Source organism: Dromiciops gliroides, chromosome 1 (genome assembly GCF_019393635.1).
Source record: "Dromiciops gliroides isolate mDroGli1 chromosome 1, mDroGli1.pri, whole genome shotgun sequence".
Lineage (NCBI taxonomy): Eukaryota > Metazoa > Chordata > Mammalia > Microbiotheria > Microbiotheriidae > Dromiciops > Dromiciops gliroides.
Genome location: NC_057861.1, coordinates 461,828,327 through 461,846,052, shown reverse-complemented (window position 1 = coordinate 461,846,052; position 17,726 = coordinate 461,828,327). Strand labels below are relative to the sequence as shown.

Below are 17,726 nucleotides of genomic sequence, written 5' to 3'. Positions count from 1 at the left end.
ATTGATTAATTCTATAGTTTTCTTACTTTCAATTTTATTCATATATCTGTGAGAAAATAATGGCATTTGGCAGATACTCAAAGGCCCACCTGGTGATAAATCTAAATTGATTGAATTAAGTAAGAGTGATTGATTTTGCTGATTAGCCTACTTAAAGTTAATTAGATTGTAACCACACCTGGCTGGCCCTTAAGAAGGTATTATTCTCAGAAGTTAAGGAATTTGAATTCCACATGAGGCCACCTTCAAGTCCAATGAACCAATGGATTTGGATGACGCTAACCAATCAACTTGAAGCAGTGTGTAAGGACTGCCTATGCTCCTGACTTGTAAAAAGCTTCTCCACACTCAGTTTGCTGGAGAGTTCATGGTTGAAGCAGGCTCATGGTGGAGTACTTAAGGAAGAACCAGACCAGGCTGGAATTCTAGGCTAGATAGGCCTTTTCTTAACTTTCTCAACTCCAAGTATTTTCCATTTTACTAATACCTAGTATGTTTTATTAAATGTTTAATGCCCAAACACTGGTGCTAAAGTGTCTAATTTAAGGCAACCACACATTTAGATTTTAAACATCACATATCCTTTCATTTTCAGAATTACTACTTTAGTTTTTAATTGGGGATTTAAAATTTGTTGTTTTTCTAGCTTTTTTGGTTATATGCATAATTCATTGATCTCCTCTTTATTTTATTCATGTGGTCATTTAGAGATAAAAATTTATCCCAAGAACTGCTTTGGCTGCATCCCATAAATTTGGGTATGTTGTTCCATTGTTGTCATTCTCTTGGATAAAGTTATTGATTGTTTCTATGATTTGTTGTTTGGCCCACTCATTCTTTAGGATGAGATTATATAGTTTCCAATTAATTTTCAGTCTACTTTTCCATAGCTCTTTATTACATATAATTTTTATTGCATCAGCATCTGAAAAGAATGCATTTACTATTTCTGCCTTTCTACATTTGACTCTCTGGTTTTTGTGCCCTATTGTTTCTTTCTGGCTGCTTGCAGTATTTCCCCTTTCACTTGATAATTCTGGAATTTGGTTACAATATTTCTTGGAGTTTTCCTTTAGGGGGTCTCTTTCAGCAGGCATTCAGGGGATCCTTTTGATGACTATTTTATTCTCCAATTCTACAATATCAGGGAAGTTCTCCTTGATAATTTCCTGAATTGTGGTGTCTAGACTCTTTTTCTGATCATGGTTTTCAGGTAGTCCAATAATTATAAAATTATCTCTCCTGGAACTCTTTTCTAGGTCAGTTGTCTTTCTGAAGAGATATTTGATATTTTCTTCTGTTTTTTCATTCTTTTGATTTTGTTTGACTAATTCTTGGTGTCATTAGCTTCTAACTGTCCAATTCAAGAAACAACAACAGTGTAGAAGGGGCTGGACGTCCCCAACCATTGTGAATGAACTTTTACTCAAAGTATAGCTAAGTCAGTCTAGCACTATGGAGGACATGCCTTCATTATTAAACTATGATTCTTATGCTGTTATGTGCCAGAAGACCTTCACTGGACACACTGAGTGGAAAACCAAGAAATTTCTACAGAAGTACAAGGAAGAGTCTCTTTTGCATAGCCCTGGCATTATTTTTATTTGTTGTTATTTTGTTTAAATTATTTAATGAATAAATTATTGTTTAAAAATAAATTCTTTATTTTTGTTAAATTATCAATATTTATTGTCTCCTAGGTGCTGACCAAAATGAAGGCAATGTTTAGCCGATTGGAAGAGAAATCAACTGCCCGATGCTTAAAAACATTCGCGGTGGGAGCAGTGGGAGCGGCGAGGCCCGGTGAACTGGGGAAGGGGTCCCGGCCGGTGAGGGCGGGAGAGTCGAACTAGGCCTGAAGGGAAGGCGAGGGATGGAGGGAATGGGGAGACCCCGGGGACGGAGAGGAGGTCTGGGGGAAGAGGACATCTGGTTAAGCTGAAAGAACTGTAACACCTGTGGCTCGTCACCATGCCCTCCGATCTGGCTAAGAAGAAGGCAGCCAAGAAGAAGGAAGCTGCTAAAGCCAGGCAGCGGCCCAGAAAAGGCCATGAGGAGAATGGAGATGCTGTCACCGAGCCACAGGTGGTAGAGGAGAAAAATGAGGAAGCAAATGGCAAAGAAACCTCAGAAGTTGATTTGCTGACCAAGGAGCTGGAAGACTTTGAGATGAAGAAAGCTGCTGCCCGAGCTGTCACTGGAAACTTGGCCTCTCACCCCAATAGCACTGACGTCCACATCATTAATCTCTCACTCACTTTCCATGGCCAAGAGCTACTCAGTGACACGAAGCTGGAGTTGAACTCAGGGCGTCGCTATGGTCCCATTGGTCTCAATGGAATTGGAAAATCCATACTGCTGTCTGCTATTGGTAAGCGGGAAGTGCCTATTCCAGAGCACATTGATGTCTGCCACCTGACTAGGGAGATGCCCCCCAGTAACAAAACACCCCTGGAGTGTGTGATGGAGGTGGATACAGAGAGGGCTATGCTGGAGAGAGAGGCTGAGCAGCTTGCCTGTGAGGATGCGGAATGTGAGAAGCTGATGGAGTTGTATGAACGATTAGAGGAGTTGGATGCAGACAAGGCAGAGATGAGGGCCTCACGAATTCTACACGGTTTGGGCTTCACACCTGCCATGCAACAAAAGAAACTCAAGGACTTCAGTGGTGACTGGAGAATGAGAGTTGCTCTTGCCCTTTTTATCCGGCCCTTCATGCTGCTGTTAGATGAGCCCACTAACCACCTGGACCTGGATGCCTGCGTTTGGTTAGAAGAAGAGCTGAAGACCTTCAAGCGAATTCTGGTCCTCGTCTCCCATTCCCAGGACTTCCTGATTGGCGTTTGTACTAATATCATCCACATGCATAATCGGAAGCTGAAGTATCACACAGGTAATTATGACCAGTATGTGAAGACACGTTTGGAACTGGAAGAAAATCAGATGAAGTGTTTCCACTGGGAACAAGATCAGATTGCTCACATGAAGAACTACATTGCTCGATTTGGTCACAGCAGTGCCAAGCTGGCCCGACAGGCCCAGAGCAAGGAGAAGACACTGCAGAAGATGATGGCATCGGGGCTGACGGAGAGGGTTGTTTGCGATAAGACACTTTCATTTTATTTCCCGCCATGTGGGAAGATTCCTCCACCTGTTATCATGGTGCAGAATGTGAGCTTTAAGTACACAGATGATGGGCCCTGCATCTATAACAACCTGGAGTTTGGAATTGACCTGGATATTTGTGTTGCTCTAGTGGGGCCCAATGGAGCTGGAAAGTCAACGCTGTTGAAGCTGCTAACAGGAGAGCTGCTGCCTACAGATGGGATAATTCAAAAACACTCTCATGTCAAGATTGGCTGCTACCATCAGCATTTACAAGAGCAACTGGACTTGGATCTGTCCCCCTTAGAATATATGCTCAAGTGCTACCCAGAGATCAAGGAGAAGGAGGAGATGAGGAAGATCATTGGTCGATATGGCCTAACTGGGAAGCAGCAGGTGAGCCCAATCCGCAACCTCTCAGATGGGCAGAAGTGTTGGGTGTGCCTGGTTTGACTGGTGTGGCAGAATCCCCACATGCTCTTCCTGGATGAGCCCATCAACCATCTAGACATTGAGACAACAGATGCTTTGGCTGATGCCATCAACGAGTTTGAGGGTGGCATGATGCTAGTCAGCCATGACTTCCGGCTCATCCAACAGGTTGCCCAGGAGATCTGGGTCTATGAGAAGCAGACAATCACTAAGTGGTCTGGTGACATCTTGGCCTACAAAGAACACCTTAAGTCCAAGCTGGTAGATGAGGAGCCCCAGCTCACCAAGAAGACCCACAATGTGTGAGCTAGCCACGACAGGTTTCGGTCAGGACCTTGGTCTGGGGACTGAACCATCTGCTACCCTGACCAGCCCCCCAGGACTGGACCCCCAGGCTATGCTCTTGCATCACTGCAATATTCCTCATCCCTTGCTATTTCTTCCCATTCCCCTCCCATTAACTCCCTCTTCCTGCCTTAGTAGCACTCTGACCTCTACAGACAGCACCTGTCTGTTTCCCACCTTCTCTCTTTACTTTTATCCCACGTCTGGACCACAGTTGGCTGCCCTCCCCCACCCCCACATTGTTTACCTTATCCACACCTGGATGTTGATGCAGTCAGGTCCACCTGGGGGCAGCCCTGGGGCCCAAACCTTAGAGTTGGGCCACAATAAAGGGAGCCTGGGTTCTGGGAGGTATGAGGAAGGCTCCAATCCCTCCTCTCCTTCTGCTTCCTCTTCTCTTCTCCCCTTCTGCTTCTGATTCAGATCTAGGAGCTGGGGCCCTGGTCCTGGTCCTGGTTAGTTTTTAAAGAATTATTTAACAGTGTATACCAGATCTCCCTGACACCCCTACAAAGCGTCCAATAAAGAAAAAGGAAAAAAAATACTCTTGGTGGACTGAAGTATCTCCTTATATCCATGACTATTTCAGTGACAAATATATAATATACAATTCAACCTTAGGACTCTATTAATGGGAATTTGACATCCATAACTGTCTCAGGTTTATCAGGACACCAGAGTTAACAAACTTGACATTCTTTGACTTTGGAAGAATACATGTCCTGTTTTTAAACAATTTTTTACATACATACATATATATATATATATATGACATATTTATACACATACATATTTTGTGTCTAATTGTAGCCTTTTTCATATAAGTATTTTATTATTTTACAGTTACATTTAGAGATAGCTTTCAACGTTTGTTTTTATAAGATTTCTAGTTTCAAATTTTTCTCCCTCCCTCCCATCCCTCCCCACTCCCCAAGACAGCAAGTAATCTGATATAGGTTATATATGTACAATCATATTAAACATATTTCTGCATTAGTTATGTTATGAGAGAAGAATCAGAGCAAAAAGAAAAAACCTCAAAAAAGTAAAACAACAAAAATAACAAAAAACAATAGAAATAGCATGGTTTGATCTGCATCTAGATTCAACATTTCTTTCTTTTTTCTGGATTTGGAAATATTTTGGACCATTGTATTGCTGAGAAGAATCAAGTCTATCACAGTTGATCAGCACACAATGTTGTTGATACTGTGTACAATGTTCTTTTTAAACAATTTTTAATCTTGATATCATGGACTTGATGATAAGACAGCATCAACCACTGGTGTCTGCTAAAGTATAGGAAATCAAAGAAAGGTGTGAGGTGTTTTTTTTTTAATCTCTGTTTGGCATTTAAAGCCCTTTTTCTTTTAATTTTTTTTGGTTGGGCAATGAAGGTTAAGTGACTTGCCCAAGGTCACACAACTAGTAAGTGTCAAGCGTCTGAGGCTGGACTTGAACTCAAGTCCTCCTGAATCCAGGACTGGTGGCCTAGCCACTGTGTCACCTAGCTGTCCCCAGGTGTGAGCTTTTAAGCATGCAAAATTCCATGGCTAGATGGACTGGATAGGCAAAAGGATAGAAATTTAGTTTTTATACTAATATTCCTGATGAGAAAATTGACTTGGTGTTAAGGAAGATACTTGGGTGAAGATATGAACAACATTTTTTAAAAAAAAGACTCAGAGCTGGGAATGTTTGCTCTGTGGCAGTCTTTTTGGGAGGTAACTTTTGTTGAACAAAAATTGACATCTCGTTACCATCACACAATGCACAATCATTTTTATTTTCTTGGCTGGGGAGAAGTGAAAGAAGAGAGGTTATTTTATTGAGATAATTCAACACAGCTTGCTAGCAATCTTTAAACCACTGAAACTCATTTCTATTTAGCTATGCTTGTGATTTTAAAAGAATTAATATGTAGCTTTGTCTTGACTAGAGTATTAGTCTAAAGCAAAACAAAGTAAATTGTTTATATATCTGCTTATTGAGGGAATTAGATTGTGTAGTGCAAATGGAGTCAGAAAGACTTATTTTCCTGAGGTGAAATCTAACATCAGAAACTTACTAGTTGTGTGACCCTAGGCAAGTCACTTAACCCCATTTGCCTCAGTTTCCTCATCTGTAAAGTGAGCCAGAGAAGGAAATATCAAACCACTCCAACAACTTTGCCAAAAAAAAGAAAAAAAACCCACACCAAATTGGGTCACAAAGAGTCAGACACAACTGAAACAACTGAACAACAGGAACAAAATATCTACTTATTAATTACATATGAAATTACTTTGTCTTTTTATTGAAGATTGTTTCTTTTCCCCAAAGAATTTTGCAACCTGAAAAGTATTTACCTTTATCAAGAATTATTGTTAGTATTGTTTCCTTTACTATTTGACAGGGATTCAGAAATAATGGGCATAATATAAAGCATGGCCTGTTTAGTAAAACATTAAACTATGTCAGTTTTAATAATTAAAATATATCCATATTAAGCATACTCAGACTTTACAGGCACCTTATAGTTTTGAACCTGCACTTTTTGGAAAAGAAAGAAACAAAGTTCAAATAAGATTAGGACCTTAAACCATTTTAACTGCTTATTCAAACACTATCCAAAGAAAACCAAATTTCTTCCTGATGTCAACAATCTGTTCACCTCATGTGGATCATAGCATAATCATTTTATTTTTCACTGTTATTTTTAGCTTATTACTTAAATGAATCTTCAGCCCAAAGACAGCATTCATTCTCCCACTTCAGAGGTAGCAGCAGCTGTTGTGTTTTCAGTCAAGAAGAAAATAAGGACTGCATTTCGATTTGTTTGACAAAATTAGTGTTTGTGCCTTTGGACAAAATGAACATGCCATTACCCATCATTTCAGAAGTATCCCCTGAGTGTTTTCATCTCTGTCTGACTAGTTCGCTTGACATCTGCTTCTTTGTCTTGCAAGGCAATTCTTGGAGTGGCGTTAAATCGGATTAAAATATCCCAATTATTTTTCTGTATGCAAATTGCTTCAAATTCTATGGTTTAATTTTTAGGCGAAACCCATGAAATTGAGTGATCTTGGCTTCAGTCTCCAGCTGATTCATATATATCCTTGTCTTCCCTACTGGGGTCACTTTCAATTGGGGGTAGTAAATTTATTTGAATTGTAGCTTGGATGAGAAGGGAGACTAGATTGAGGATAGGAAAGAGAGTCCTCTGTAATTATTTGTACCAAACTCTTACCCTTGGCAATAGCTTTTTCTCTCCCTTTTAAGACACACACACACACACACACACACACACACACACACACACACACACATACCCTTTACCTAACTTAGATACATGGTCATTGCTATGTATTTACAAGCCACTCTTCAAAATTTGGTCTAGAAAGTGAGTTTGGAAGTTCATGTTTAGATGGGTGTCAAAACTGGAAGCTTACTCATCAACTACTTTTATCCTACAGTACTGCACTGGCCAAAGAATACTGGTCCTGTGTAAAATTATAGAATCATGGAAGTTGGTTGTTGTAATTCTTCCCTCCCAGAAGCTTCCCTTCCCCACTCTATTTCTTGACCCCCATCTTTCCAGGCATGATGAACTTAAGCTGTCTTCTCAATTTGACCGATCTGTACTCCTTAATTAGTACTAATTTCCATTAGTGTTATTTAAGACTACTCAATTTATTTCCTAGAAGCACTTAAATTCCCACTCATGGAAGGCTAACTACCTATATTTAATCCACTCAGCGTCTTCCAAGGTATCAAACGAATATTGCAAACACATATGTTAATGAGCTAATGCCAGAAGACCTTCCCTCTGCTCCCAGGAGTTATGTATACATTTTAACAGTGCATATTATATAAACCAAAGGAATTACTTCAATCTTGAGAATTTCAGAATCAGTAGTCAGAATATGTGGTACTATAGAAGGACAAAAGAGAAATATGTTTTTGAGCATACCTGAGATCCAATTGTGGGCTGCTACTTTCCTATGCTTAGAGACATCCTTTCTCAAGAGAAAGATAAATGGAAGAGTAGGAAACATTTCCTATTTTCTACTTCTACAGACACAACTACAGTTCAGGCCCTAATCACCTCTTACCTAGATTACTACAGCAGCATTCTAACTAGTCTCCCTATCCCAAATCTCTCCTTACTTCAAATCATCTCAACTACTAAGATATTGGTTTGTTTTTGTTCGGTTGTGGGTTTTTTGGGGGGTGGGGTGGGGCAGTGATCAGGATAACCTTGTGGCTAACATTTTGGTATAAGAGAGAGAAGGCAAAGTAGAGAAATGGTAGTCTCCCTAAGGAAATTAGGATGGATGGAGATGAAAGACTAGTAAGACTGTGACTGCCTTGCTTCTGAATATTTATAGTGAGTCTTCTCAGTGGTACTGGGAGGGTGTTCCTGTTGATCTGATGGGATTAACCCCTTGAATGGCTAGGATTTTGACAGGATAAAATTACCATTGCTGTCAGCATACCTTGATGGTTAATATCAGTCCAAGAAAAGCTACATTAGCATAAATAAAATAAAAATTATCTTCATATCCACTCAACAACTAGAGGAAGAACACTTGATTTTAATTTTTTCTCTAAAATTATATTGTAAACAAAATATCTGATAAATTAAAGTAATAATACCTGCTATTATAGAAATTTTCTTTTGAATGAAACTTTAGATATTTCCTTACAGAATAAGTCTATACAAAGGTTAGTATTAAAATGTGTTTTATTTTCTTTATTAGGGATTTAGAAAGACTTTGAATGTAACAGGAATTCCACAAATGACACATAAAGAGAAAAATAGAAATTGAAAAACAAGATATTCAGTTCAGAATATTATTTATGTAATATGAATTATAAAACTGAATAAAAGACCACCTGAAGGTCCATTTCCTTAATAAATCATCATCCCTTAAATGGAAGTGACAATGATTTCTATGATAGAAATTGACAATTCCCTTTCCCCAAACAAAAAATCAATATTAATGACCATAACGTAAACCTACTTAATGCTTTGGATAGTATAGGTGTGTTTCACTGTAAAACTTTTCCAGAAAACTTATGTAAAAAATAAATTATATTGATTAGAAACTAAGGTCCATTCTAAAGAACTTTGAACTGCCTGGTAGTAAAACCTCAGTTATAATCCTGGTTCTGCTACTGACTTACCTCTAGCATTAGCCAAGTCATTTCATGTCCCTGACTCTTAGTTTCTGTAACTATAAAAATCTTTGTTTCTAATAATCTATGATTCAAAAATATCTTTTGAGATATGTTATAATTTATCTTCTAAAAATTCAGATTTTTATATAATGAACTTTCTTAAAAAGACACCTGAATGCCATGTTGTTGAATATTTCACATATGTTTGGTTTTCAAATCATATTTATATTCACATAGAGAATTTAAGTAATAGTGTGAACCTTGTATAACCCTGAGATGGTTTACATTAGATAGTCATTTAAAGAAATTAGGATTATTTGGCCTCAGAAGACATTATATGATAACGATGGTGATAAATTCTTCATCTCTGAGAATTGAGAACAGCACTGTGAGATGACAGAAAAAATTTGGAGATCTTAATGCAAAGAATAAACACTTATCTGTGGGATGGTTTATGCACTCTCTACAAGATCTTTTGAAGTTCACTTTAGAATTCTGCAGTGCTGACATATTTTCATCTACTCTGTCATGACAGGTAAGATTATCTTTCAAGGTATCCACTTTGCAAAATAACTAAGCATAAATGTGTGTATGTATATTCCAAATAATGAAAAAGATAATTATCTATTTAAAATAATGCCCAGGGGCAGCTAGGTGGTACAGTGGATAGAGCACTGGCCCTGGAGTCAGGAGTACCTGAGTTCAAATCTGGCCTCAGACACTTAACACTTACTAGCTGTGTGACCCTGGGCAAGTCACTTAACCCCAATTGCCTTACTAAAAAAAAAATTAAATTTAAAAAATCAATAAATAAAATAATGCCCAAACTACATGATTGATGTTATCTAAGAACAACAAAACTCAAAGAATTACAAGGATGAAAGAGACAATGAAGTGTGGGTAATCTATGTCTATTCTTTTTGGTTTTGTTTTGTTTTTTTTGAGAGGCAATGAGGGTTAAGTGACTTGCCCAGGGTCACACAGGTAGTAAGTGTTAAATGTCTGAGGCCAGCTTTGAACTCAGGTCCTCCTGAATCCAGGGCCAGTGCTTTATCTACTGTGCCACCTAGCTTCCCCAATCTCTGTCTATTCTTCAGCAGAATTTAGACCAAAGCAAACTGTATAACACTTTCCTTCCTCATAGTGACTTAGAATTATTTATTGATTTTTACCAGGTACTTAGGGGAAAACAAAAAACCAAAATGAAACAAAAATTTCCCAATTTTCTACAAAAGCAATTTTAGTCATAATATCACTTTTATTAGAATTAAAAGTTTCTTGGCTGGTCTGGTGATTTTATTGTAGGCCCATTTATGATCATCCTACAACCAAATAAATAAAATTATTTAAACAAAGAAAATGTACCAAGAGAGTTTATGAGTATAAATATCTTACATTAATCTCATGCTAATTCATTAAATAGTGGAAAAGCAAACAATTTATGTTGTATATAAATATATTTCTCTAATAAAGTCCAAATGATATCAGTGTGAGTGACCCTGATTGCTGCAAGCCTATGCCAGGAAGTTTGGGCAAGGCTTATTGACAGAGTGTACCTGTTCTGACAAAGAATACCTGTTCTCACCATCCTTGGAAAGGTTCATTACTAGAAGAAAGCTACCAGAAGACAAAATTATCTTGGCCACAGCAATGCAAAAAATACTATTTTCAATGGCACAAAGAGGGGTTTCAGTGTGAATCAGTATTAAGTATATACATATCAATGATTTTGTTAATACTTTAAATACTGATATATTTACACATTACATCCCTCACATTTTTCTTAACTATATACTTTCATATTTTTTAAAAAAATTAATTTTAACAAAATAATATATATTTTAAAAGGTTGAAAAATATGGAGAAATGATGATTAATCAAGTCTTAACTTTCCCTGATATCAAATTTAACTGGCTTTCTTTGAACAATAAGACACCAAAAGTTTTTGCATTTCAAGCATAAAGGCCTAGTTACACATCTCATATTGGTTTTGGTTTCCCATCTCTTCTTTCTTTCAAAACCTCATCAGTTTTTCCTTTTTTAAAGCTTCCTCTGAAGTTTCAGCATTTCTTTTTTGACTTTTATAAACTTACAGCAAGCAACAACTTTGAAAATTTTTACCCCAAGCTCCTGAGTAGCTAACTACTAGTTAGTTCTTCAGCCTTCTCAATATCCCCTTTAGCCACAGATTTGTTGATATGCACTTCAAGGTGTGACTTCAGAGGCGCTCTAGTACTCATGAAGGGTTCATTATTCCAAAATACTGAGTAAGCTCCTTCCACTGCACTTCATTTGAATATTGTTGACTGTCAGATTCTTCTTTATTCCTCAGTTTACCCTTTCTTGTATTTTTTTTTGCTCCCCTTGCTTATAAAAATTGAGACTTCCCATTTGGAATGCCTTTTATATAGCTCTTAAAACTTTCCCACATATTTAGGGAACTCCAGATGGAAACACTTCATCAGAATTTTTTGCATTTGTCTCTGCTCCATTTTTAGGTTGATCACTATCAAAAAGAGAAAACCCAACTTATTCAATCACACCACTTCCCTTATCTTCTTTTGAACTAAGTTCCAAGATTATCAATGTGATCTCACCCTCAGAACTCAACATAATTTTCATTCAACACAGGAGGTAACAGTCTACTCCACAACTTCTTTTTTCTGAATGTCACATGTGATACAGTGGCCATTGTTGAACACTTGGTTTTTAAAGATGGTACAGTAAGACTAGAGGGACAACTAAAGGAATTAATTAACTAATATAATTAAGGGAACTAATGTACAAATAAAAGGATCAGTACTAGTAGAAACAGGGATGTGGCTTGAACCAGAAGTTTTGCTACAAAATATGTTTAATTCCACTGAGATCAGGGATAAAAGAGAATGAACTGGAGTGATGATGAAAAATGGAAACCTGATTCTGGTTAAAAAAGAAATCTAAGGGTTACCCTATTACCACCTGTGGAAAGAAATTTCCTATATAAAGGATTGTGGGGTGGGTTGGTTTTGATTACTAGGGAACTCGGGAAACTATAAGATAAGTGTAAACAAACTCCTGATTAGTCACTAGAATAATGACTATTGAGGGTGCTGTTCAATGAGGCCAAATCATAACACTCCTTAATCAAAGAAAACCAAAATTGCTCAGAAAACTCACAGATGCCTTTTTTTTTTTTGCAAAGCCATTTAAACCAATTAGAAACCCTAGATAGGGACTTTCTATTAAAATGGAGAGTTGTACATAATTGGCCCAATAAAGATGAGTTAACATTGCACCTGGTCTTGCATGGGGCGCAGGGAGGATCAGCAAGGAGAAGAGAACATTGAAATCTCAAAGAGATGAATTTGGGATGTTATATCTGCACTGCTGTAGCACAGTGCCCTACTTTTCTGATAACCAAATTATATTTGTAGTAAGCAGATCCTGATTTCTAGACAGAATGCCATCTGAATTGCATCAGGCTTTAGCTATGGGCCTCTTCTGCCACATTGCCACATAGAGATAGGCTGATAAACTGGGGAAAGTTGAGCATGAGATGAGAATATCCATAGTAATCAGAATAAATAGGAACTCTGAGGATACTGGGATGAGATAAGATAATTCTAAGTAGAAAAGGGTAATGGCACCTGAAATATTAAACTTTGGAAGGGTTGGATGGAGAAGTCAGCCACAAAATAGCTTTTTGGTGAAGGTTTGAGGGTCATAAGCTCAGAATTTGTAAAAAAAAAAAAGTTAATGCTCATTATTTGTATCGTTATGCTGAACTAAGAGAGGCTTAATAGAAAGAAAGAATGGGTTAAAATATAGTTCCACATTGCTTGGTTAGGCCACATGTAGTTCTCTATATTCAGTCTGAGACTTTACATTCTGGTATGAGCATCAAGGGTCAACTTTTCAGGGCAAAGAATGTGAAGAGTAGCATTCTATAGGGAGAGTGTTGTCAGGATGGGATATCCTGCCAACTATTTGGCAACAATAAGGAAGAAATAAAGGAGAGGCAAAATTTAGTTTGGGTCTTAGTTCAAAGAGAAGGGTGAGGGGAAGAGATCAGACTACTTCAAACAATATACGCTACAGATTTTTGTTCCTTTGTTTTCCATTTAAAGAAGAGAAGGCAAAAAAGAGAAAGGGGATATTTTTAAAAGGCATTATGAAAGGACAAGCAAACTTATCAGAACCATTAGTGGGAATTGAATGAACTTGGGGAGGCCAGCAGAATATATTAGAAAGCAAACTCCAACTAGTTGTTTACAACAGAAACTCTTTAAATGGAAAGCATCATACTGAGATAAAAAGATTAATATGAGAATAGATGTTTTAAATGCTTCAACTAAATACAAAAAATGAATCTAGCTGTAGTAACCATTATATCATACAAGCAAGAGTAATAGTTTCAAAAGAAAAAAAGAAAACATGCCATAATAAAAAGCACCAGAAAGAATGAAACAGTATTAATATTAAGCATATATTCACAAAATGGTACATTACTTAAAGGAAAAACTAATTCAATTAGAGTAGGATATAGATATTTATACAGTAATTGTTGGGAACTTCAAGTTATTTTTTCAGACTCCAAGAAATCTAACATAAATAGAAATGTAAAAAAATTTGAAAATAATTGTATAATATTTATGACTAAATAAAATTCATCGATCAAATGTTATTTTATAAAATATTATACATGATAGCTTCTATAATTATCAAATAGGAATCAAGTTATATATTATATATGGAATATCATAGTAATTTTATAAATATTGATTGTGTGCTAGAGCATGACATTAATAAAACAACAATACAGAAATATTAAACATCCTTTACCAAGTAGACCATAATACAAATTAAAATCAATAAGAGAAATATGAAGAAATGACTCCAACAGAAATAGAGACTAAATAATGTAATTCTAAACAATTGGACCAAATAACAGATGATAAAAACAAATTATTATATAAGGAAAATTCAACGATTATGGAAAAAGCCAAGCATTTGTGGGAAAGCAAACAACAGAAGGAATGTATATGTCTAAATTATATCAATAAGAGAGAAGACAAATGAACCGAACAAACATAATAACAAACTAGAAAATAATAATCTCTAAGAAAGCACAAAAGCTGGAGGTCTGAAAATTAAAGATTAATAAAATTGAAATTAAAAATCCTAAAATAATAAATGAAATGCCCCTTAAAAACAAAAATAAACAATTAGTTAATTTGACCAAGAGAAAAAAGATTGGTTGGTTGTTGTGCTTTGCACTCAAAGTGGACCAAAATGACATCACTATGTTAGGGTGAAGGTACAGTGCATCCAAATGTGGCTGATCAAAGTAATGTGAGCTCAGAAGGTACTTTCCACAGGTCAGGCACAAATAATCCAAATGAACATTTGTGTCGGAGATGTCTCTAAATTTTTGCATCTCATATTTCTTTTGAGTTACTACAATTCAGCTTTGCTCAAAGAGTGCAGTGCCAGGGGCAGCTAGGTGGCACAGTGGATAGAGCACCGGCTCTGGAGTCAGGAGGACCTGAGTTCAAATCTGGCCTCAGACACTTAACACTAGCTGTGTGACCCTAGGCAAGTCACTTAAACCCAATTGCCTCACAAAAAAAAGAAAAAAAAAAGAGTGCAATGCCTTCTTTGATGTAAGTTCATTGTGCTGGGTGATCCTGTGCCAGTGTCTCCCATGTCTCATAACTGATTCCAAAATTTTTTTGAGAGACCTTGTATCACTTCTTCTGACTTCGATGTGAGCACTTGTCTTGTGTAAGCACTAGATAAAATAGTCTTTTAGGCAAATGTACATTGGGTATTTGAACAACATGGCCAACCCATCGAAGTTGCTCTCTTCACTTTGAAAAGTACCTCAGTTTCTGATACCTTATCTTGCCAGGTGACCTTTCAGAATCTTCCTAAGACAATACAAATGGAAGCAGTTCAATTTTATGGTATGACACTGATTGACTATCCAGGTTTCACAGGCATACCACAATGAGGTCAATACAATGGCTCTGTAGACCTTCAGTTTGGTAGGTAGCCTAATACCTCTTCTCTCCCAGACTTTCTTTTGGAACTTTCCAAACACTGAGCTAGGTCTGGCAATGCATGTGAAAACCTCATCATCTGTGTGTATATCCCTGAAAATTATACTGCCAAGGTAAGTGAATTTATCTACAGCATTCAATATTTCTCCATTTGCTGTAACTAATGGTTCTGTGTATGGATTGTATGGTGCCGGCTGATGGAAAACCTCTGTTTTCTTGGTGTTAACTGTCAGGTCAAAATTATTAAAAGTGGCAGAGAATCAATCCATGCTCTGTTGCATCTCAACCTCAGAGACTGCATCAAGTGCACAATCATCTGTAAACCAAAAGCTGTGCACTAACTCTCCCTCTACTTTAGTCTTGGCTTACAGCTTTTGCAAGTTAAATAATTTCCTGTCAGTATGGAAGCTGACCTTGATACTATTTTTGACCTTGTTGAAGAAATCCAGCAATATTACTAAAAATATCATGCTAAAAGAATGGTAAGATGACAGAGCTGGTCAGAAATTTCCAGACTCTCCAGATTTCTTCCAGAAGCAACAATATCATAATTATATAATATATATGTTAACATAAAAATTACATTTGAGTGATAAACACACATACACATACATATATAACAGAGAAGGATAAGGAAAATCATGGTTAGCATTACTTTGTAAAACAGTGAGAATCAATAAAGAGAAAATAAATTTTGATGGGAGACCCAACTAAACAAATCATTTCAAGGGCATTTAAAGATAAAATGGCACAAAAGTCCCAAAAGTACTGAAATTGGAAAGAATGGTAAAATGCTTCTATTATAATTTTCTCCATGAATTAGAGTGGAACCTGCACATTTGGTTTCTAACATCATTATCTTAGATATCTTACATGATAAAGTAGAAATGGCACCAAAGAAATTAAGAAAAGAAATACATCCTGATTAGAGCAAGCATACAAAGGGAAAGGTCCATGCTGGAGTCTAAACAGTTTTGAAGGCAATGAAGAATTGATTCTCTGAAAGAAAGAAAGATACAAGAACCTTAGGAAAATCTTGTAACTTATAATGAACAAAAAAAGTTGATCAGAATAGTATTCATAATGTATTGACCCATATGACTATTTTCCTACATTTGAAAAAATTTTATGAGGATAATTTTCACCAACAAAACATTAAGGATGGGGGGCAGCTAGGTGGCACAGTGAATAAAACACCAGATCTGGATTCAGGAGGACCTGAGTCCAAATCCAGCCTCAGACCCTTGACACATACTAGCTGTGTGACCCTGGGCAAGTCACTTAACCTTCATTATTGCCCCACCAAAAATAAAACCAAAAAAAAAAACATTAAGGATGAAAGTATGAGAAGCTAGTCAGTTATATAATTGTGAACTGGTCCATACTTTCTGGAAATCAATATGGAATTATATACAGAAGCCACCCAAATATTCCTACACTTTTTTCTAATTATCTAGTTGTCCAATAGGTTCCTGATCCCATCAATGTAGGTATTCCTCCTGATAATACCTATTGCAACACATTCATGCCTACCCCTTTTAAATAACTTCACATCCTGCTAAAATTTTACCATAGGTGATTCTTCCCAACATGGTAGAGAACTTCCGTTCATAGCAATATTCTCTTACTGTTGTGGTAATGCTATGAAACATGAATCAGTAGCATCTCCAGAGAATTGAAAGTAAATGTCAGCCAGAGGGCATTTTGTTTGTTCAGTCATATTGTTTGTTGACTACAAAAATTGATTTAGTTGAATAAAATGCTTCCTCAAAACCTTAAAACAAAATGTAACAGAGACTGGTGTGTTCAACAGCCTTCTAGTTATTATTATCAAACGAGGCACAAAATGCAGAGATATATGGTTGCCACTGTCATGAATGTGCTCCAGTATAGAGTCCAAAAAGAAGAGATATTCTCTATAGGTAATGAGGTCCTCCAACTGTCTTTTTTTAGTAGCAAAACCAAATTAAGTGGCCATCATTTGGGAACTAGCTCAACAAATTATGATATAGTAATATAATGGAATTTTATTGCTCTATATTTTCTAAAGTATATGAGCAATTCAAAGAAACTTTGAGTCCTACTTATTAATTACAGAGAAAAAAAAACAACCTCAAACCTGGTGATCAAATTCATAACTAAGTAAATGAGTGCAAATAAAAACAACACTAAACAACCTTAGAATTCAGATAGTATACAATGGCTAATCTTGGCTCCTGAGAACTGATGATGAAAGGACTCTCATCCTAAGTAGAGACTTGGTGGATCACTGGTGTGGATTGTTGTATTGCAGTAGCTATTACTGTGAAGAATACGGTATTTCTTTACCACTCATCTATTTTCTCTCAAATGTTTTCCCCTTTTCAAGGCTCTTTCAATTCTTTGTTATTACATCTTGAAGAAAGCCTCCATTATATGCTAATAACACCTGCTTTTAACATCTGCTAACCTTTTAACAAGGAGGTTATGCCTAAGGCTTTAGGCTGCCTGTAGCCAAGAGAAACAATAATAGCCAGTGAAAATAAGGTAAAGGTTAAGGCCACACCCAAGAACTGGGCACCCTGAGAATGGCCAAACTTCAAATCCTGAATATGTACCTAGAAAGGGTTTCTAAGAAGTTCAGTTCAGGACTTCCTG

The 17,726-nt window shown here is 36.8% G+C and overlaps 1 protein-coding gene and 1 pseudogene across 1 annotated transcript; one reads left to right on the top strand and one right to left on the bottom strand.

The window, feature by feature from the left end:
• The first annotated feature begins 1,851 nt into the window (after positions 1-1,851).
• LOC122735350 (ATP-binding cassette sub-family F member 2-like) lies at positions 1,852-3,925 on the top strand. Its single transcript, XM_043976819.1, is given in 1 exon segment — positions 1,852-3,925. A coding segment is annotated over 1 exon segment (1,872 nt). The 5' UTR covers positions 1,852-1,971; the 3' UTR covers positions 3,844-3,925.
• A 7,160-nt stretch (positions 3,926-11,085) lies between these two features.
• LOC122750403 lies at positions 11,086-11,737 on the bottom strand (annotated as a pseudogene).
• Between the last annotated feature and the right edge of the window lie 5,989 nt (positions 11,738-17,726).